We start from the raw sequence: 22,064 nt of genomic DNA on the forward strand, positions 1-22,064 counted from the left end.
GAGCGCACAGTTGCCATGTGACGCGAGCCGGCAGCTGGCAGCCACAGAGCCGGCTCTGTCCCTCAGGCGGACAAAAAAGGACACGGTGACATTAGAGCGCGAGAGAGTGAGAGAGGATGAATAAATCACGCTCGCAGTCACGCTGCATTGATCCGCCTGCGCTGTGACGCAATGATATCCTAAACTGACTGGGCAGACGTAGATGTCATAGCGCTCAACTTCACATAAAGCTGACCTGTCTGACGAGCCGGAGATACGCTACCTCTCTCGGCAGGGAAATTTAGGGCTGGGTCCGGGAGAACAAGTCTGTGCGTTAGAAGAACTGCCAAACTAAAGACTCGGCTGTTGTGGGTGCAAAGTGCATGTAAGGTGTAAAATATGAAGCACTTAACGTGCACTAAGCATACCACATGCAGTCATTTTTACATCAACAGGAACCCACTGTAACACTAACTTCCCCTCACAAACAAGGAGTCATATCAGTTTAGTGTCAATTAAGTCCATTATCCTCATTCCAGTCCTGATGTGGTATGACAGCAGAGACACCAAGGACAGACTCTGATCTGGCAGTGTGATATCACCAACTCACCAGTAACCCTCGTGCTTCAAAGCACGACTTTCAGTGGAAACTGCATTCCACTGCAGACAATGGCGTTTTCCAAATGTGCCAGAACTTTCTCCCTGTCATATGAACATCCAGCCTTTTATCGCATTCCTTCACATTTCCTATACTAATAGGAGACAATTTTATCAGTATTCATGGACCAATCCCCACACCCATTCCAAAAGTTCTAGCTATGATATATGTAATGCTGGTGGGGATAAATAACGTGAAGATTTTCACAATAAATTAATATCTGCAGTTCAACTTCGGTTGAGGTGCATTCAAATTTCACTTAATGGAAAATAAATTGCAATCTGTTTATCTGAGGAGGGCCTACATCAAGACCACTCAACTAGTAGCTTGGGGGCCAAAAGTGGGCCAGTCGGTTGACAAAAGGTTGGCCCTTTGACCGCTGAGAATTATTTTTTTAATGTGAATCAAAAACAGTATTGTGTCCAGCATCTGGACAGTCACAAAATGCATTGGTACCATGGATAAATAAAAACACTTGTCTTCCCCTGTTACAATGGACTATTATTCCTGTTACTAATGTTTCCATTTCCAATTGATTATGATTATGATCATGTTTTTTTCCCCGTATTTTAAAAATTTTTTCAGAATACTTTCATTTATTTCATAGTGATGCCTACATGTTCTAAAATGACGATTTACCAGACACAATAAAACAAATAATAGCTAGCGATGGATATGATAAATGATAGCTATGCATTTTTAACAAATGTGTCTGTGTTGCTCATCATTCACATACACAACTTCTGCTTATGTTAAATGTAAATTGTGTAAATTGTTTGACCTGCATACACAAAAAGTCTTCCCTCATGAAACTTTAGTTGAAGAGCCCAGACCAACACACTGCTAAATGAGATATGCAGTGTAGAGGTCAGTTCAAAAAGTTGAGATGACTTTAAACTGAAGGTGGTGAAAGAAACAGGAAATACACCATGATAACAGGAAGTCACTCATACAAAATATAATGCTCAGTGCTCCCTGCTCTCATCCGCCACAAATGGTAGAAGGTTCACAGTGAACCACAGCTCTCACTTAGAGGCCCTCTCAATCATTCACATGACCTGGCTTGTGATCTGAAAATATTGAGCAAGCATAATTCTTTGAACGAAAATGCAATGTTTATAAATTGAAAAGGAGTGAGTTTTAATATTAAGCAGAAGGCCAAGCATCTGGTGTGCCACAGCAATTTTGGCCTCACAAAGGTTATGAATATCTCTCTCTCTCTGAATCACCTGAAAGGCGGTTTACAGAAATGTGCCCCTTCTCAGACCCCAAAAGGAAAACAGACTGTTTACTGCGCTGACAGGCTGTCAGTAGGGTGTGATAAAGAGACAGTGCTCAGTTGCAAAACATCCCACTGGATGAGCATTATGTAAACCTTCGGTGATTACAGAGTAATTATGTTTGGTTTCATTGGAAAGCTGATGTCATGGGGGACAAGTTGGTGTCTGTGGTGGTGAGGTGCTGACTAAAGATCTTGATACCTATGAGTCAGCGCCCAGCCAGATACAAAAGGTTTGCAAAACACTGCTCGGGCCTGCATTGTTTGTTTGTTTGTTTCCTATTCATGCATTATTTTTCTCCTCACATCCTGTGAGAGTAAGCCTGCTCCAACGTCTGAGCAGCAGCAGGTCTAACCCACCTATGCCCTGAACTGAACTGAAAAACTGCCCCAGAAACCACTCCCAGCTCCCAGCTCCCTACCTCTCAGGGCTACAGTAGCAGTACTAGCGCGGTAATTGCGATGACTTGGAGCACTCTGGGTAATCTGGGCGCACGCCCCCGCCCGCACACACAGCACCAGTAAGGACGAGAGTCCGAGGACAGACCCGCCGTGCGTGGAGGAAGGCCGTCGCGTGGGCCCGGGGAACTAGGGCAGAGCCACCTTGCCCAAAGACGTTCCTCTCCTCTGTCCCAGACGTCGCGCTGCTGGGCCGCCGGGGCTGGTTTCGCGACGCTGAGCTGCGGGCTGATGTGCCGCCGGTCCGTTCGTCCCGCCGCCCGCGCGCGGCCGTCTTTTGGAGGCGCCCGTGGAGCAGTAGGACTATTTTTGGTGGACGCGCAAAAAAAAAACGATTCGAAAATCCACCTTCACATTTACAAGCCGGTTCATTTCGCAGGTACATTACATTACAGGCATTTGGCAGACGCTCTTATCCAGAGCGACGTACAACAAAGTGTATAACCATAACCAGGAACAAGTATGACGAAACCCCTAGAGAGAAGTACCGGTCCAAGTGCAGGGAACAACCGCATAGTTCAACTTGGACCCTGATGGTTAAACAGATTAACACTAACAACGAGAACGGCAACAACGCAATCTATGGAAAAAATACAAGCAGTCGTTAAGACAGTTAATGCACCTAGTCACCTACAAAACAGCTGCCTAGTAACAACCCTAGTAACAACCCTAGGTACAGAGGAGACAGTGATATGTGACAATATAAAAAAGAATCACATTGAAAAGTGTGAACAATGTAAACAGTAATTGGGGTAAATTATAACTTTAAACTGCCCTACCCTATACTGTGCACATTTGGAGCACAGGAAAAAAGGATTTCTGAATGATACAAGTCTCTCAAAATCTCAAAGGTCAAATCGATGATTTTACCTCGTGAGCAAAAAAATCACTTGTCTTCACAGATGATGTAACTGCTGATAGCAGCAGCAGAATTAATTGTGATACGCACAGAAGAATATTATCTGCTCAAATTCAAGCAAATGCCTCCAAACTCATTGCGAGGCATTTCATCCTACAGCAGGTCAATGATCCAAAACATACTGATAAAGCAACAATGGAGTTTCTTCAAAGCCAAAACTGGCTAAGTCATTCATCCGAGCTGAATCCGATTGAGCATGTGCTTCATATGCTGAAGAGAAAATCTAAGGGAACTGGCTCCTGATACAAGCAGGAGCTGAAGAAGTGGACTGTGGATTTTCAGTTGCTGAACTTCAAGAAAAGGTCACCGCTTCTTTCTGAGGCTTAAATACAAGGTGTGTTCGTTGTCACGTAACGAAAGCGACGGTTCTGACATGGTTCGTGATTTCAAAGTTCCCGTTTGTTTAGGCTAGCGCAAGCTCCGAGAAGCCCTCCCCAGGAGTGTTTACACCGAACGCTCTGCGAATGGCCAAGCGGATCTTCCGCTGGAGGCGAAACGTCAGAAACAAAGAGCAGCAGGAGAAACCTGATTCGTTACTCTGAATTTTTCAACCGAAGCTTATCTGTTTGAACACGTTTCCACATTCACAGTACACACGTGGCACATCGGAGAACACAGCAGCTTGGATTGATGGGATCAAGCACATTATGTTTTCCTCCACCCTGAGGTAAGAATATATCCATACAGAAAAAAACACATTCAGATGTTTTTTTCAGGTCTTTTAACCTTTGTGGGTGGGGCAACGTTCCAGTTTGGCTTATACAGATATTGATGTTCAGCTTTTCTTGCAAAACAATTAAGATCAAATGTTGCTTTGGCAGCCATGAGAGGCTATGTACACTGACGATTCTTACAGTACAAAAGGTCTCTGAGTGTTTATTTTTAGTAGTTATTTCTTCTTCTTTATTCTGATTGGGTACAGCGGCTCAAATGTCACGCTTCCCCCCTCTCCTCCACTTTATGCTTCAGCCCCTCCCCCACAGACATAAAAAAATGCAGACACTGTCGGACAATGCACTTATAGCAGTCTTGTCTCATTTTCACAAATCCTCAAATGAGTAGTTCCTGTGCAAAAGAGAAGTCAACAGCTACAGAGACCCTGCCTTGTCTCCTTCCGATATTTCCCTCTCTAAAAACCCTCCTTTTTCTGCTGGCCCAGTGAGCTGCCTTCACGTCACGAAACATCCCAGAAGGAGCCCGAAAGGAACATCTGCACCAATCAGAAGACACCACCGATCACAGGCACTTCAAACACCAACAGCACACTGCCTGTTAAAGCCTTTCCACTCAGATTAAGAGGGGAAAATTAGGGGCACATACACACACACACACACACAGAAACACACACACACACACACAGAAACACACACACACACACACACAGAAACACACATATACACACACACAGACACATGGACACACACACACACAGAAACACACACACACAAACAAATAGACACACACACACAAACACATGGACACACACACACACAGAAACACACATACACACACACAGAGACACACAGACAGACAGACGCACACGCACACACACACACGCACACAGTCACACATATTTCTATACAAATAAAGTTATTACATAGATATAGACACACACACACACACACACACGCACACGCACGCACAATAAAAATGAGGTCTGGACGCCAGCTGCTAAAACAGCTTGCCTAAAAATATGAGTGCTTCACAGTGAGGGAATGACTGGGCCCTCTGCATAGCTGGAGGGAGCAGAGAACAGTGGGCCAATAAAGGTCACATATGCCATATACAACAATGCTACTAATAAATTCTTTAACAATACAGTTGGCTGCAAAACCAGTCACTGACAGAGTAACTGTGGGTTAACTTCATGTCACACGCAGTCTCCTGGACCGGTACGAATACGACCATTTAGGTTCTCTTGCCTCAAAAAGGCAAACCAATTAAAAGCAGCCGCGTCTATTCTTTCCGAAGCTTGTGGCAGCCTTCCCTACGTTCCCATCCTGAACTGCGCGCACAGCCAGACCCATATCAACAGCAGTACCGTCGGGAACGGCCGGCGCGTAGCGAACGCCATCGATGCGAGACGTGACTCGTGGTGCCGGACGCTGACCCGACACCGCCGGCCAAAACGTTCTGACGCACCTCGACAACAGCTACGGCAAATGAGCACAGACACAGCCATGAAGAGCACCCGCCGCCAACCCTCTCTTAATGTGACACTGATGCAAGTCCAACATGGACGATTACAGAAACGCATCGTAAAAGCAGAATGTGATAGCTGCACGAGCCGTTCTGAGGTGAAGTATAGTGTATCAGATGCCGAATTGTCTAACGGTCTGAGCATCTAACACGGAGCATAACTGCATATCCGTTAAGTGCACATTCTGGAGCACAGTCGCATAGCCTGTGGACCCTTAGGTGCCTCAGAAACGCAGTGCGCTGCCTCCCCACCCCCCAGGGTGTCCTTTCCCTTCACACCACGGCTCCGTGGAGGATCCTGCCCTCAGCACGGAGGGTATCTGGAACATTTTTTAAGCGCACGCACCAGGCCCGATGGACCGGAGGAATCCAGGCAGACACCGCAGGATACGCCCTCTGAGGGTACGCCCGCTGCCCCGCGGCCGCCGTCCGTCGCACCGGACGCGCCGTACGCCCGCCGGAACGCACGCCGCGGCATTCCCGCACCGCCGCTTCGCCAGTGACGCAGGAGGGATAGGCCGGTCGGGCCCAGGCTCAGAACGCTGCTTCGGCAGTAATGATGGAGCGGCATTAGAGAAACACTGCGAAGTTGTTTCGTTTGACTTCCGTAGAATGCTTGGGCGAGGCACTTCAGCTCACTGCCTCGAGCAAACTCCCGGCAGTAAAGACGTGGAGCGCGGTACAGGCCGAACAGAGGAGGGGGTCTAAGCTTCGCCATGTGTCTTTCATCAGTACATATGCTGCAATGGCACTGCCATTTGCAATCGCAGAAGCGAGCGCTACAGGCTCTGCAAGCAACCCATTCAGAGTATTGATGGGTCAGTGTGGCCAAATCAGTCCCTGACCCACTGACAGGACATCAATGACCCCAAAAAACCTTTACTAATGGATGAGCTGGACAGGAGGATGTGAAGAAGAGAGAGTTTCACCGTGTTTTAGCACACTTATGTGAAAATATTGAGCAAGGGGAGAGAACCTGAAATGTGACATACATACTTTTACAACATAAGATCTTCAGTTATCCTAATGAGAATGAGAAATGTATGTTGTTCAGATAATATTTCAGCCAGGCACTGGCTAGGATCGTGGTCTACATTCTAACTGATTGTCTACTGTAATTTAGGAAAGACTTGGCAGCAGTCCCAGCCTCAAGGACTGAGTAACGTAGCGACAGTAAGGATTGGCTTAGTCCCAGACAGTCAAACGCACCTAGACAGAGATGGAACGAGGGTGGGAAGGAGGTACAAAGATGATGGGATTATTTTACGTATGAGAGACAGAGAGAGAGCAATAAGCAGAGCTTAAAACAGCTGGTGCATTTGAGGAATTTGCTTTTGGGCTTTTTAAAAAAAAATTTTCCGAATGATTTCCATTCTACTGTAATTAAAGCCAGCAGAAACAGTGGTACACCGCTGGTGGGAAGAGCGGTTTAAAATGACGCACGTAGAAACAGGAATGTATAGAATAAGGACTGTTAAAGATTAAATAAATAAATAAACATGGGAAGCTATTCTCTTTTTCTTAACACACGGGGAGACCCGTGGGGAAGGGGAAGAGCACAATTACAATGCACCGCATTATTTTTGAAAAGGGTTAGCGTTCCAAATCAGAAGAAGAGTGGTGATGAGAGCATGAGAGAGAGAGAGAGAGAGAGAGAGAGAGAGCAAGAGATGGAGAGACAGCAAGAGAGAGATAGGGAGAGAAGGAGGGAGCAAGGGAGAACAAAGCAGGCAGTGTGAACTTCAGCCCTTCCAGCTGCTCACTCAATTTCAGTTTGAGATCAGATCACAAAAAAACAAAAACACATTTCAGGAAGAAGCTCTTCTTGTCCTCCCCACAACACCCTGTGTTTAGGCCAGAGACGTCATGGAGGGTGGCAGACAAAAAACCCTGCCCAGAAATTAAAAATCAGCATTTCCTATATTGGGGGGGGGGGGGGAGAGTGACATTGCATGACAAAAATGTCCACCACAAAAACCAACTGCATCTCAGCCAATGAGCCTCTTCGTTTCCCAGAGTACACACACATTCGTACACATGTCTGCATTAACAGCCAGTACAAAGACAGCTTTGAAGCAAACATTCCACTGCGACATTCTTTTCTGACAACAGCTCCTTTTCAGGGCCGATATTCTCATCCACGTACTGCAGTAGTTTATTTCTGGGACAAAATGGTGGTCATAAAACAGAAGCTGAATGCACAATCCAGAATGGTTCAGTCCAGTTCCCACGGCAGCAGGGACACTCCCAACCTCACTCCTCCCAGGAAGCAGGCACGGGCAGCTTCCTCCATGGAATTTCAAACAAAGCGAACATGATAAAATACAGGAAGTGACACACGGGTTCAAATCGTCCCCTCCACTACGCCGCCGCATGCTATTGTGCGCTCAGGGGCCACGGTACCTGGTGCGGCGCTGGCTGATAAGGAGAAATGCCGAAACGCGCGTGGGACGAGAAGCGCTTGCGAAAAAACCGTTTCACCACATTTCCGCCCTGAGGCTTTCAGAACAGCACGTGAGTGATTTTGAAACTTCCCCTCTCTCAACAGCGTGACCCGTACTCCCGCACCGACACGTCAACATGGCGATCTGACTACTCTCCATTTCCTGCTAGCCTGGCCTGGCCTTCTCATAGCCTCAGCAATACGTACTGCCGCAGTCATCTCCCATAGGACCTGCGAGCAGACAGATAGCCTATCTAAGCAAGAATACAACATAACGAGAAATCAACATTGCTCCGATGTGCATTTTGTGTAAGGAAACCTTAATTCAGGTCGTGCATCTCAAGGGACTTTTACAAGCCATATGTTTTCAGCTACCAATTAACTCCTCTTGTTCTGATCATTCAGGTTCTTGCCCAAAACAATCACAGCCCCATCAGCGCTGTGTAAAGCAACTGTAGAAAGCTGGCGATAAAACACGAACAACAGTACTTTTAGTTAAAGCCGTACACTTGTGGGCATGGGGGACTGACCAAATAGAGCCAGATGGAAAATGAAAACAGAAATGAAAAAAAATTGAGATGAAGGATAGAGAATAAAGGATAAAGAGTTGAGATATGAAGGCCGTCACACTGCACTGCGTGGACTGGGGGTCTATCAGACTCTTCACAGTGCAAGCTTTTGAACTGCCTTCAATTTGAATATGGCTTATTCAAACATAATACTTCTTTATGCTTAATTGTAGAGGTTACATCAGTCCATACCAGTTTTATCCCCAAAATCTTTTGAAACATTTAAATAAAATATTTAGGTAAAAATACAACTTACTTTTAGGAAAAATAAAACCCCCTGTAATTTGCTAGGATTTTTTTTAAATGACAAAGATACACTGAGGCACTGATGTGCCAAACTTCATGCATTACAATTTGACAGCTAGTTTAAATGAAGTTTCTTTCTGGGTAGATACGTGCACAAATAATGATGGGCCCATATGACCAAACTCATGTTTTTCTTCCTCTCTAGTCTCACCTTTTTCCTTGCAGAACTTCCCACACAGTGAACCGTGCATTGAAAAGCTCTCTCTGACGCTCTGGACTCAACTGAGAAATCACTTTGGTGCTTTGCAGATAAAAACCTTTAAACCTCTGAACGTCCATCGGCTCCTATCCTATCCATACACGTTTTGGCAGGTCTGTGCCAAGCATGTTTATTCTTCATCTATCTGCATAAACATGTCTGATTCAGCTTCAAGTGCTACATCTCTCGATAGAGAAATGCCTGAAAAAAAGGTGTCACCAAGCCCCTGCCACACCATATCCTATGTGTGGTAATAAGCACATCTCTGATCACATTTTCTTTAGCTGCGTGTGATACCGGATCACATACATGCTCAAAACAACTGATCCTAACCCCATTATTGCTACATTCAGAGACAGATATAGGTTAGATGGCTAGAGGCTAGATCAAGCTCAACAAACACCTCATGCACCTCATGTAACATTCGCTTATCTGGTAACTATTCAAATTACTTAATTTGCCTGTATATTTGCTGTCCCTCCCCCCATTCACAAAGAGTGAGAGGCATACCAGTAAAACTGGAAAGGATGAGGTCGGTAATACACAGCTCTTCAGAAAAGTAGACTTATGTACAGCAACGTTTTAAAGCTATGCAGCAGATTTGCCAATTTCTCCAAGCTTCACATAATTTTGTTTATTATTTACAGTTCCCATACCGGTCTGCCAGTAATTTCTTCTTTTTCTTTCACTCCCATTTCTGAATTCTAGATCCAGCTGGAGGAAAAAAAGACTATGTCGCCCTTTCTGCTTCATTTCTCTTTTTTACAGCAATTACTCGACGGCTAATGGAGCATAGCACTTTACACACGCTAAGCACTTACCTTTAGGGAAAGCAGACACTACACATCCACTATACTGGCAGTAGAGACTTATGGTCTTGGCTTCAAGGGCAATCGAGGATTCACTTTCAAGAAAATTATATAGTTAGTTATAAAGCAATAGGCACATGTGAATAATAGAGAAAAATATTGACCAAAGAGGGTTCAGCCGGTTTTGGGTTGGCATTCCATCGCTCTCTAGCAACCCCTGCCAGTTGATCGGGTGCTCACTGGACTGCACGCCAAAGCCGCATATGAAAACTCTTCCAGTTAGGCGCTAATATTTTAAATAAATAAATACATTTTAGTGGGGATTTCATTAAAACATTCTTTTTTTTCTTGGTAAGCTTTCCTAAAAATGTGACATTGAAAGACATGGCATAACACTCTAAAACCTTGCGTACAGTTGACAACTGTAAGCAAAAAATGCTTACTATCAGTAATGAGGACAATAAAATCTGTAAGTTTATGTCATACGGAATGTAGCCTGTGTTCATTACAGAGAAACTGGGGGAAAAAAGATAGTAAGTGAAAAGCGTTAGAAGAATACACAGGAAGAACTGCCTTTGCCTTTAACACTGCCTTACACAGCTGTGCGAGAACGTCGCCACCATGGAGCCTAGCATCAACGGACACTAGGTGTGGGCGTCTGATTTAAACCCTGGCAAAACCCAGCCTAATTTCTCTACAGTGGAACGCACCAACCACTCACAAAGTCCACCAAACACATATCTGCTTCCAGTTTCACTGATGCATTTTTACAGCATTTCCATGAAAATATCCAAAATATGCGATTATGCAAGTATGTTTATGCTATTATGGACTCTTTTTACAATGGAATGAAAGTGAAATGGTTCAGGTTTTGGCAATTCAATGCAAATACCCAAATTTTTGCGATATACCATTATGTAATTAAGTGTATTATCATTAACCTACTCTGTTTTGCCTATATGGGCAGACTGAACCAAGAATACCAAATTACAAGTAGAGTACCACTATTCCTGTAGAATGACCCCTTACAATGTGTTAATCCGTTAGTACCTATTTTCCCCCCAATTCTGGCACTTACAAAATGTAACCCTTCAATAAATATTTCAACTGTTCCAATTTTTTATTTTTGTCATGCATTGAAATTTTTAAAATAGCCTACATCTCAATGCATTGAGGTGGTCTCTTTGAATATCAGAACTTTACCAGCTAAATGTAGCTAAATTTAGGGAGACCACGTGTTGAGTTGATGGTTGCAGTAAAGCTGGACCGTCCGCGGTCGCTGTCATGCAAAGTCACCACCGAAGCCCTATTTTGAGCCAGAAAAAACCCCGTAAAGGGAGCGTTCACAGTGTGGGAATGCAGCATTGAGTGCAATCACAGTCAACAGCGGCACAATGGTTCCATATAGGGCACTTACGCTACTGGCCACAGTGTTGGTTGAACAGCTTCGAGGAGTTATGTCAGTCTTCAATGCGATTCTCGGAGGAAGACATCAAAACCATTCTGTTCTCGTCAAGTTAATTAAATGCACTAAACTGCTCAAAAGCTCTGTGTCTACCAATCTCTTCTCTTTCTTTAGTCAAGTCTTTTTGAAGTTACCCCGGTAAGGATTCTTTCCGCAACACTGACATCTTAATCTGCCCGTTCACTCACCCCCACCCCACCCCACACGGACACACACAGGGACACACCGCAACAGAGACAGACATTACAGACACACACAACGCTGAGAAGCTCCAGGAATTACACCCCCCCCCCCACCCCCGACACACTCTTTGTTAATCCTCAACAATCATTCACAGAGTCAGCTCCCCTCACATTTCAGATGAGAGCCAGAACTGCCGCGTTCTTACAGAGCGTTCAGCTACACGTGGCTCAAGCTGGAAAAAAGGCAGTAGGCTTGTAATGTGAGTCTGAGACAGAGTATCACTTATTTAGGCTCATAAATGCAGGAGGAAGTCTGAAATGGGTCAACCACTCCGTGTGAATCAACCAATGTTCCTGTTTTTTATCAAAAGGTGAAAGGTGCCAGTACACTTAGGGAGAGAAAGAGAGAAGGAGAGATGGAGAATGGGATAGGGGGGAGATAAATTTTTAAATTATTCCAAGCATCACTCAATTTTAAACGTTATTTCCTTGTTTTTTTTTTTTTACAAAAAAGAAAATAACTACTTTGGCAGCAAACTATTCAAATGTCTATGACTGGATGCTGAGGCTTGCAGACACACTGTGCCTCTGCATGCCTTCATAATACCAGAGCAGATGGTCAGGAGATGTTTTGGCAAACTAACTGTTCTGAGATCAATAAAAAAGGTGGGAAGGTGTGTCCCGGGGTTGACAGGTGGCGCAGGGGAAGGGCAGTCCCCGTGAGCCTGGCATAAAGGGGACGCCCATCCATCTTCAGCCCTCTGTGCCCAGGGGGGTCCCCCCCTGCATGCGCACAAGCGTAAAAGTCTCATTATTCAAAACGGCCGAATCCAGCTAACGCTCGAGCCGAAAAAGGCTTCGACGTTCAGTCGATTTAGTTACTCGACGTTGACGGCAGGCGGCGTGTACTCTACGCTCCGGCTTGTAACGCATCGCTGTCGCGTCAGACATAAAGAGTCCTCTGTGTGCAGTCTGAGCAAGTTCGGTCCTCCGCCCTCATTCGGAACGAGCGAAGCCTAGATCTGGGCACTGAGGGTGCCCCAGCGGAATGTGCATTTGGTAAGGCATTCCACGAAACCCCTTCACAAGAGCATACAGAGAAAGAGCGCCAAATTCACAAATATAACAAAATGCAGACGGAGGGCTTTAATTATGGGCAGTGCGATACATAGTACTTTTTGAGTGAGAAAAAGGCAAAAATTCAGCACCCATTTACTCCTTTACAACCAACGTTACAACTCCTGACTGACCTGTCTTAATGCGAAATACATTATTTTTCTCCAGTAAAGGTTGATTGGCACAATATCGCAAAAAGTCTCTCTGTAAAGTGCTGAGGGAACATAAACCCTTGTTCCAGAACTATTTTCATTTTGTTGCTCAGATAAAAACTGGATTCTGAAATGGTGTATGTTAAAACTGATACAAATAGCAGATTATAAGAGGTGAGATCTGAAAAACAATAATTTAAACGAAGTTTCTTGAATGTGAATAATGTGACATAAATGTTCATTTTTTTATTTTTAAGGAGGAATTTATCGGGCACGAAACAAAGCACTAAGGTAATCAAGACTGGTGTGCTTTTCATCCATTGTGGCCAAGGAGAATATACTCCCATGTTTGTATTCCAATCAGTTGTCCAAAACATTAATTTTGCCCTGACAGGCTGTGAGCAATAGCCTACCGCTTTTGAATTGCAAACTGGTGCGGGCAGATTTATTTCTGAAGCTCAGAAAATACGTAGTAAATACCGGCACTAGCCATGAGTACTCTCTGATTGATCTTTGTGTGTGCCACATGAAAGGGTTTTCCAGTAAATCACAGGTAAAATATCACAGTTGTTTTGGGTCTGGGTGGCGACCTACTTCATGTAAAAAGCCAGCACTCTAACCTGGCCTTAACAGAGACATGTTAAATAATAGGCTATTTTTTAGTAGATGAGTCTAAATCTTTGAGGCAGAAAATGAAACTCACTACCAAACTTCGCAGGAAATGCTAAATAAAGGACAGTATTTATATCATGCTTTTCAGGATCACAAAGCTCATTACAGCGAAGAGGAAGAAACTCACCTCGACCACCACTTACGCACAGCTCACAGCCTGACGAGGCCTATTGTGATAATCCCTCTGCCATTTTGGCTCAAGGTTTACCATCTGCCAAAGCAAATGTTGGTATACTCTGAGACCACACCAAAAAAATAAACAGCACTTTCTCTCCATGAAAAACTAAACCCCAACTGACCAGTGATAGAAAGAAAGGGACAGCCAGCAAACACACAACCCCAAAGGAGCATGTACGTGTGAAAATGTGTATTGTTTATTATTAAGTATAATATAATATGCATTTTTACAGCAAGAATGCCTCTGTTCTACGTGAGTGAGTGTACAGCTTACTACAAAGGCCAGCAACTTGCCAGTGGGCATTGATCAGGGGGATCATTCTCATCTTCTCACCTATATGAGTTCCCAGGCATCCTGCAAATTAATGTCAGATGTGCATAAGGCATAGTCAGGGCTTCACAGTGATTGTCTGGGCTTCTCCTTGCACAGACAGCCTTGCAAATGGTACATTTGGGGTTCTTCCATTAAAGATCTGGTGTTGCGGCCAGCAGGTGTTGTGGTTTTTAGACCGCTGTCCCATTTGTTCAGATAATGGGTGAAGTAGCGCTAGGAAATGTACCCATCGCTCACTCACTGCAGGGTAGCTCCTTCAACAGTGAAGAGCAGTAAAAAAAAAAAAAGCTTTATCGCTAGAGGTCAAGAAGTCCAGCTGCTGACAAGTTTCTTCGAGTGAAGGCATGGATTGTAATCTGGTTGGGATGCTATTTCAGGTGTTTTACCGAAAGGTAAGAGGGAAACCTACAGGACTGCAGTGCTCAAGAACTAGAGAGACCCACATCTCATTTCAGCCTCTCATGGAGGAAGGAAGTAAAAATGCCTGTGGCATTACTGCTGTACAGCTCTGTGCTGATCTAATATCCCCCAGACTCAGGATACGTCCCATTATTTCACTAATCTGAAATTAACGTGATAAAACACAAACCAATATTCCCCTGGAGACACCGGCGCTTCCTGGAATCAATTTTACAGAAAAGGTTCACAGCTCATAAAAGTGGAAAGAAATCAAATTAACAGTGTTTCGGCCACGCTTTCACCTTGATTCCAAAGCTTGATGATTCTCCATTCCTTTAGACATTTGCTACCGCAGATTTTCTAGCTGCCAGGGCAACACCAGCGCTTCTGTTGCCGCAGTAGTTAAATGAATCCATTAACTGGCCAGCACAGAAGAACAGGTGAGGCTTATCTGCACCAGCACAAGGCACAAGAGTCTAAAGCCTTGTTCACACTTCGCCGCACGACACTTGCCAAAAGTACAAATTAGGCTTAAGAGTTATGGTGGTCGCAGAAAGCAGAAAGTCACTTCCTGTTAATTTGAGGGTGCTCATTTCACAAATGAGCTGCTGTGGGCTGAGCGAGTCAGAATGTGGTTTGTCTGTCAGCCACGCAATGGCTCCTCTCTGGTGAGCTGCTCAGAGATGCAGAGCAAAGATTGTTTAAGATTGTTAAAGATCTGAATCAATGCCTTCAAGTCCCTCACTGAAAAATATCAGTGATGCATTGTTAAAAAAAGTTCTCTGCTTGTCATGAAGCATATCTTTGCAGGGACAAGCATAATGCATGATGGGCAATTTCAATACACAGGAAATACTCAAATTCTGGTGTCCACAACTGGTCATCTTCCAATGCTAATTTGTGCAACTCTGCCTTTTATTTATTCTATTTACTTAATATATTTAGAGACAAGTCCCCAAGTCTGTTTAGGAGGAGGATTGAGTTAAAATGTAAAGCTCATTATCCTGTGCCTCAACCCTGAAAATCAAAATGGAGAATCTATAAAGTATACTGGTTCATAGCCCTTAAGGCCTGAAATAGCCTCTTGGGAGACAACCGCCATGGGACAAAGAACTTTAACAACACAAAAAAACACACACACTCAAAATGCGAGTCCAGTCTTGCCCAAACACTGCACAGAGAACATAGAAAAGACAGCCCGATCCTGCAGTTTCCTGAAAAAAGAAAGGAGGAGGCAGAAGGTCAATGTTGTCACGAGCGAAGAAGGCCATCGCCCTTCCCTGTGACAGAAGTCCTCTTCTCTGCGTGAACACTGTTGTGCAAGCCCACTCCAGATGTCTGTGACGCCGCTGCCGCAGAGTTTTCACTTGCTCTCTCAAAGTAGGGGACTGGGGGGGGTACACGCTGGCCTTAGCCGACTGAAGAAACCCCCTACTGGTTCTCCATGGGCCACTTCCTCCCTTTGATGGGATAAGAGGACCAGAAGTCCCCAAGTCTGTTTGGGAGGAGGAAGCTCTTAATAACGGGGTCACATCAACAAATACACATCGGCACTGCCCTCCATGGCCAGCAGGCCACTTGCAGCCATTTTACACTGAGCTGGAGTCAGCCTGGCATGAGGTGAGCCAATCACAACCTGTGATGTCGTAGAGGTTCCTATTCTATACAGCTCCATTGCTTTCCTGAAACATTACGCACTAACAGGACTGGACAACAATGCCTTGCAAAATGCTGTTGACTGCCCAGATAGTTATGACTGCCTTCGGTCCTTGGCTGAGGTTTTTTCCTTAAAACAAAATGCATGTAAGTAAATAAAATAAAAAAACAGAGTAGTCGTTGTTGTTGTTTGCCGATATTAGCGATGCCAGCCACGCTCCCAAACAATAGCCTCACGGCTTGCCGGCTCCACCCACAGCTTACTTGCAAGTAGGCCAGAGCCAGTATCGCAAGTGGGCTGAGCCGACCCCGATCGGGATGACACAGAAGACAATAGAAACCGGGCTCAAGCCTGACCTTAGCCTGGTTTCTGTTCTTCAGTGAAAAAGAAAATGAAAACGGAAGGGGCTACAGACGTGTTAGAGTGAGGGGAGAGCAGCGATCGGCGTGACTTTACACTACTCGGATAAACCCAAATTGCTACCCAAATAAACTACAAATTGCTCTGTCCGGGCCCCATGGACAAAGAGCTGTGACAGAAGGAGATAAAATGGGTTGGATGCAATGCACAGCAATGGCACTGCTAACAGATTACGCCGTTTGTTAACACCGGGGATTCATGAAGATGATTTCAATTCTCTCTCCCGATTGAGGCCAAATGCCATTTCCTACAATTTGTCGATCACTTTACTTTCCAAACAACAGACAGGCAGGCGTAACAAATCACAAAGACAACTCATCTAGCCCCAGGCTATGTAGTGCTCAAAACTCTATGCAGTCATATAAAAGAACAGATGATATGAAACAGATTAAGGATTTTACCAGGTCAAACAGAAGAAAACATCACTGACATTGAAAGACTGCTTTATAATTCAACTGCGAAAAACAACACACATGGTTAAATGTAACCACGTTTTATTATATTATACCATCAATGAAGTAGGACTGTGTTTATCATAGCGATCACATATGTTTTAACTTGTCTCTTAACAATCCACGTATCGATACAGTGATCAAAGTATTGATATGTTTACAGTTTTTTTTTAATGTATTTGAATGAAACGTGCATTTGTATTACTACAGTACTGAGGTGCAGTTTTAAAGCCAATTGTTTAAGCGCGATAACTTAAAGCATTCATATTTTGAAAATAAATAGTTTTTATTTGTGTGGGAGAATTCTGCATTGTTTCCCTGTCACTTTTACTGTTCACAAAATACAACTCTTCTGTTCGATGATGTGTTTTCTCTGAATGACATACGATTCAGTTTTAAAAACTTTTTCAAAATTTACATCCCCATGTGTATGGTGAGACACGTATTGCGTCATGACCCTCATAATGGGATAAATTTTGTATGACGAGGCACCCGACAATACCCAAATCTACAGTGCAGGACTCTGAACCATTATATCAATGCATAGGACGAGCATATTCTAAACAAGAGAGCATAAAACATCAATGAAACCCAAAATCTGCATCAATCTGCAGGAAAAGTGATGTGGGAAAACTCCAGATGAGCAGTTCAAAGAATTTGGTGACCCTACAAAATTCTTCACCAGAAAGGGATGCTGTAAATGCCGATTTTACGAAAGCTTTTTTTGCCACTTCACTCGCACGCACGGCGGATGAATCCTGCGATACTCACCGTGCTCGTCTTTAATAAACATTTAAACAAATTTAACGTCTCTGCAGCCGGCATTCAGTCGTAGCAATTCTTATGCCGAGAGCAGGTTTTAAAATTCAAATCCCAAGCCCTTGTTCGAGTTTGGAATTGTTAACAGTGGAGCACATTGTCATCAATAGCCACGCAACCGGCAGGCAGGAGTAAAACAATGGCGAACAGATCAGAGTACCGAAACACTGAGGCGCATTCATGGATTCAAAGTTGTGTTTGTCAACACAAAATGGATGCAAACTAGGAAAAACAGGCACCCAAAATGCACCCCCTGGAAAATGCTCTACGCACATAAATTAATCCTTTTTCAGGAACACCTACTTAAGCACAGAGGCTAACGAGGCTGTTTTTTTCAACAGTCTGATAGCAGCATCGCCACCCACACGAACTGGGCACCGATGACAAGGCGCTGCCTCCGTGACGGTCAACACCACGGTCTTATTCACACCACCCCGCGCCTCGACAGAGTCGGCTCTGGCGCGCGCCGTCCCCACGCGTCCGGTCTAACAGAAGAGCCCGCTGCGTACCCAGCCACAGAACTGAAAATCAATTATCTGACTTCATTTAAACACACTTAATGCATTCCCCAGACACTCGGGGCTGGAAAGGACAATAGAGTGGGCTGTCTCTGTAATCCCCATTCTGTGTTCAGTTTGAATACAAAGCTTTATATCACGTGCGCTCGGGCACAGTGCAGACCTCCATGTTAGTGTGGATTACTCTGCGCTGTACGCGGTACCAATCTATTTTCAAGATGTTCGCCGAGGCCGCCAGAGAAGGAGAAGGGGTGCCGTAAGGACCATTGTGTTTCCATGGCGTTTTCCTGCATTTGTTGTCTAAAAACGGGGGAAGCGACCACCGCACAAGCACAACCAATTCAATAAACAAATTTGATATCCTACATGTTTCCATATTTGTCACAGTAAAGAACCTGCTGTAAAACCCAGTGAATCCAGTTCATTCTGACTCCGAGATAAAACTATTCGTTTAGCAGGAGCGAAAGAAACAAGAGAAATGAACAGCATCTCCTTATTGCATCTGGGAAACACATTTTGTTAAGCAAGAACGCTGGTGCATCAAACAAGCCAATTCCTTGATGAGTGCAAGGTGCTCATTTATAGTTAAGCCATTGTCTGAGGGAATCAAGACAATGGTGGGTAATGCTCAGAAGGAAATGTGCCTGCAGCTCAAGCATGCGTATAAAGAGCACAATTAAAGAAATTCAGTAGGCCGATATGACCTCTGACCTCTCACCCAATAGGTTGTGGAGGTTCTCTTCACACCCAGAGGGGACAATGAGGTGAACCATAGACAGCATTGTTGGAGCCTTGAGGATCAGTGGGCAACAACAAATGATATGTCATGTGTATATACAATGTGTACAAACACATGTGTGCACACACTCAAACGCACACACACACACTCACGCATGCACACACAGACACACGTACACAGATAATTGTGTCTCTCTATTGCCCATTTGATAACTGTTGCTAAAAATAAAAATATAGCAGCAGTACAATAGCATGCTCACAAGTTGCTGCTCCACTCAGCTTCGCCCACAGAACAATTACAAGTGGGTGCTCATGTGGGCAGAAGCACCAGTCATGAACTTACGTGTGCTTACATTAAATTTCCTGTTGCAGAACTCATACATTTGTATTTCTGGTGACACCGCTTCAATGCCACAGTTCAATCTACTTCAGGTTTATCAGTGCTTGTGTGTCCTAACCTGCATCCTAAAGCATCAGGACAGAGTTTTTCACTCTTCACTGAGGACAAGGATACACTTTAAACACCCAGGAAATATCTTCAAATGGTCCCATATGAACCTAAAGGCAAAACAGTCCCCTACATATTCCAACCTGGCATGCGTCGTGAAGCGGTTTTTATTAAAAAACAGGGCTGACAAGTCAGCCAGGAAAGAGCATGGTCTATGAGATCCTGTCTGACACATTATGCCAAAGCTGACAGAAAACAGAAAAAAGTTGATTTAATAAGCTCTGACAGATATTACAAATCCTCTAAGTGTACAATGAGCTAGCCAATGGCAGAGGAAGCTGCTTTTCACATAATGGGTGTCCATGAAAGGAGCACAATTTACACCACAAATTACACCTGATGTGTCTTAAAATCAGTCGTGGTTCTCAGCTCACAAGTCAAATACCACATCACCAACAGTCGTTCCTTTTCAACGCCACCACCAGTGATGTCCCATTAGAGTTATTAACAGCTTGAAATAGCCAGATAGCTACACACATACAGTAATACTTACACTTACAATAAGAGAACTGCTCTCTGTGAAAATCATCGACTTCTTTATCAGTTCAAATAAGCTTGAGTAAAAGAAGGAGTTCGGGTAGTCAGTTGCTAGTCAGTACTCTATATATACGTGCTGTGCATTCAAAAATATGTATGTATATTTAAACTCTTCCTTGCCCGATGCCTGTGTCAGGACTCACCTTGATTGGCTCGGTGCTGAAGCCAATCTTGCGGCTGGGCGGCGGATCCTCCTCAGCAGGCAATCCCGGGACCTCAGAGCAGGTGGACTCCGGCTCGTAGGCTTCCTCCTCTTCCTCCTCGTCATCGAGCTGACTCCCTCCGGAGTCCTCCCCGATGCCGCTGTACGCACTGATATCCACCAGGTCGCCTTCAGAGTAATCCTCCTTACGGGACTCCTCTCCTCTGTCCTCCCCTCCCTGTGGGGACTCATCTAGCTCATCCCCCTCTCCTTCCTCCTTGCCCTTTGCGGTGCAAGGGCCCTCGGGGGCCGACAGGCCTGCTTCACCGGCCTCCTTCTCTGCGGCTGCTTCCCCGTTCTCCAGCGAGGCGTGAACCTCAGCCTGCACCACTCTGCTCCCAACCTCCAGGCCACCAGAGTCTTCCTGCCCCACCGGCTTAGACTCCTTTTCGATTTGATCCCTGGCACTGGAGTCTATGCCCTCCTTTTCCCTGCTGCCCCCCAACTCTGGCATGGCCTTGTGCAGGTCCCCAGTGGCGCCCTCTTTTCTCAGTCTGTCGGAACCAGGTTCCTCCTTAGGCTGGGAGTTCACCTTGCTCTTGGGGCTCCTGGGTGAATCCTCTTGGTCCATTTCCTGCCCGCCGTCCTCCTGGTTTCCCTGCGGGAAAGTGCGCGCCCTCTTGGAAATGATTTTGGAGTTGAGGACGCCCACCTTCCCAGGTGGAGGGCTGACCCCCCGAGAGGACAGCGGGGAGACAGAGGAGGGTCGGTGCAGGTTGTTGCGGAGGTCGCCCTTTTCGAACTCTGCGCTCAGCTGGCGGACGGTGGGCGAGACGGCCTCGGTGGCACCCGCGTCCAGGCTGTCCAGAGACTCCGTGCTGCCGTTGAAGGGCACCAGGTAGTCCAGCCGGCCATCCTGGAAGCCGGAAGCCCGCTCCTTCTTCAGCAGGATGCGGTTGGTGGCCGCCTGCTTCTCCTGCATGTGCCGCTGCTCGAAGATTTTGCGGGTCTCCTGAAGCTTGGAGATGCCCGAGGACCCACGTGACTGGCCACCATCTCCCTTGGGATCAAAGCGGCTGGCCCGCTCTGAAACACTAGAGCCCAGCTTGAGCAGAGCGCTGTGGTCCACGTTCTCATTAAGGCTGCTGGCCCTGGGGAGGGACAGGCGGACCGACCGGTCGTTGGGCTTTGCTGGGTCCTCGCCCTCACCTGGCACAGAGGTGCTCATCTGCATGAACATGTTCTTAATGCGGTGCACATTGGAGCCATATCTGCGCCCACGAGCAGCGGCTTTTGCCTTGGCATCCTGGCTATCCCCATTAGCAGCACTGTTTAGGGCGTCCGTCGCCTGTTTGAGTGCCTGAATCCCCGCCTCGTAGGCATTCCGATGCGGAGACGGGCTCCTCAGTGTGGAGCTGGAGTTGGAGCTGCTGTTAGCGCTCGCAGTGGACGGCGACTCGGTCTTCATCATGGTTAATCAAGCGTCGCCGCAGAAGAGCAGTAACGGCATAGCTCCCCTTCTTCCCCCAGTGGCAGCGACAGTAAGTCAGATCCAGCAGTCAGCACAGAAAAGAAACAAACAGGAACAGAAAATTAGTAACAGAAAAATAGAAGTACGGAATGCTCTGGCCTTTGCATGTAAATACAAGCGGAAAATTTTAATAGCGTAATAGAGGGAAAAACGGATGCTTGGTCATCTGCTACAGTGAACGCAACAGACAGTAAGGTATACGTACTATGTGGAAAATGACCGCGACTGCAAAAAAATAAAATAAAATAATGAAAGCATTCACCGCAACCTGCTAAGCGAATAACAATTTAGAGCACCAGTGATCCCCGGATTTTCCACTCGCGACGGATTGCTTGTTCTTAATCCCTCTTTTATTACATCATTTTGATCTCTTGAATTTTTTCAAATGCTTTATTGCAGAGTTCTGGTCCTCCCGCAACAGCAAAC

At 45.5% G+C, this 22,064-nt stretch overlaps 1 protein-coding gene across 8 annotated transcripts in view; it reads right to left on the reverse strand.

Moving 5' to 3' along the window:
- LOC135247822 (neurabin-2-like) overlaps positions 1–22,064 on the reverse strand; it is a 48,629-nt gene that overhangs the window by 24,812 nt on the left and 1,753 nt on the right. For 3 of the 8 annotated variants that reach the window (XM_064321714.1, XM_064321716.1, XM_064321709.1), the window contains exon 2: positions 20,109–21,627. In XM_064321714.1, coding sequence (XP_064177784.1) covers positions 20,109–21,578 — 1,470 coding nt within the window. In that variant the 5' untranslated portion in view covers positions 21,579–21,627. Of the gene's footprint in view, positions 1–20,108; positions 21,628–21,843; positions 22,061–22,064 lie in introns of those variants that run through there. The other 5 variants (XM_064321713.1, XM_064321715.1, XM_064321712.1 and 2 more) reach the window with 5 other exon arrangements.

Source organism: Anguilla rostrata, chromosome 2, assembly GCF_018555375.3.
Source record: "Anguilla rostrata isolate EN2019 chromosome 2, ASM1855537v3, whole genome shotgun sequence".
Lineage (NCBI taxonomy): Eukaryota > Metazoa > Chordata > Actinopteri > Anguilliformes > Anguillidae > Anguilla > Anguilla rostrata.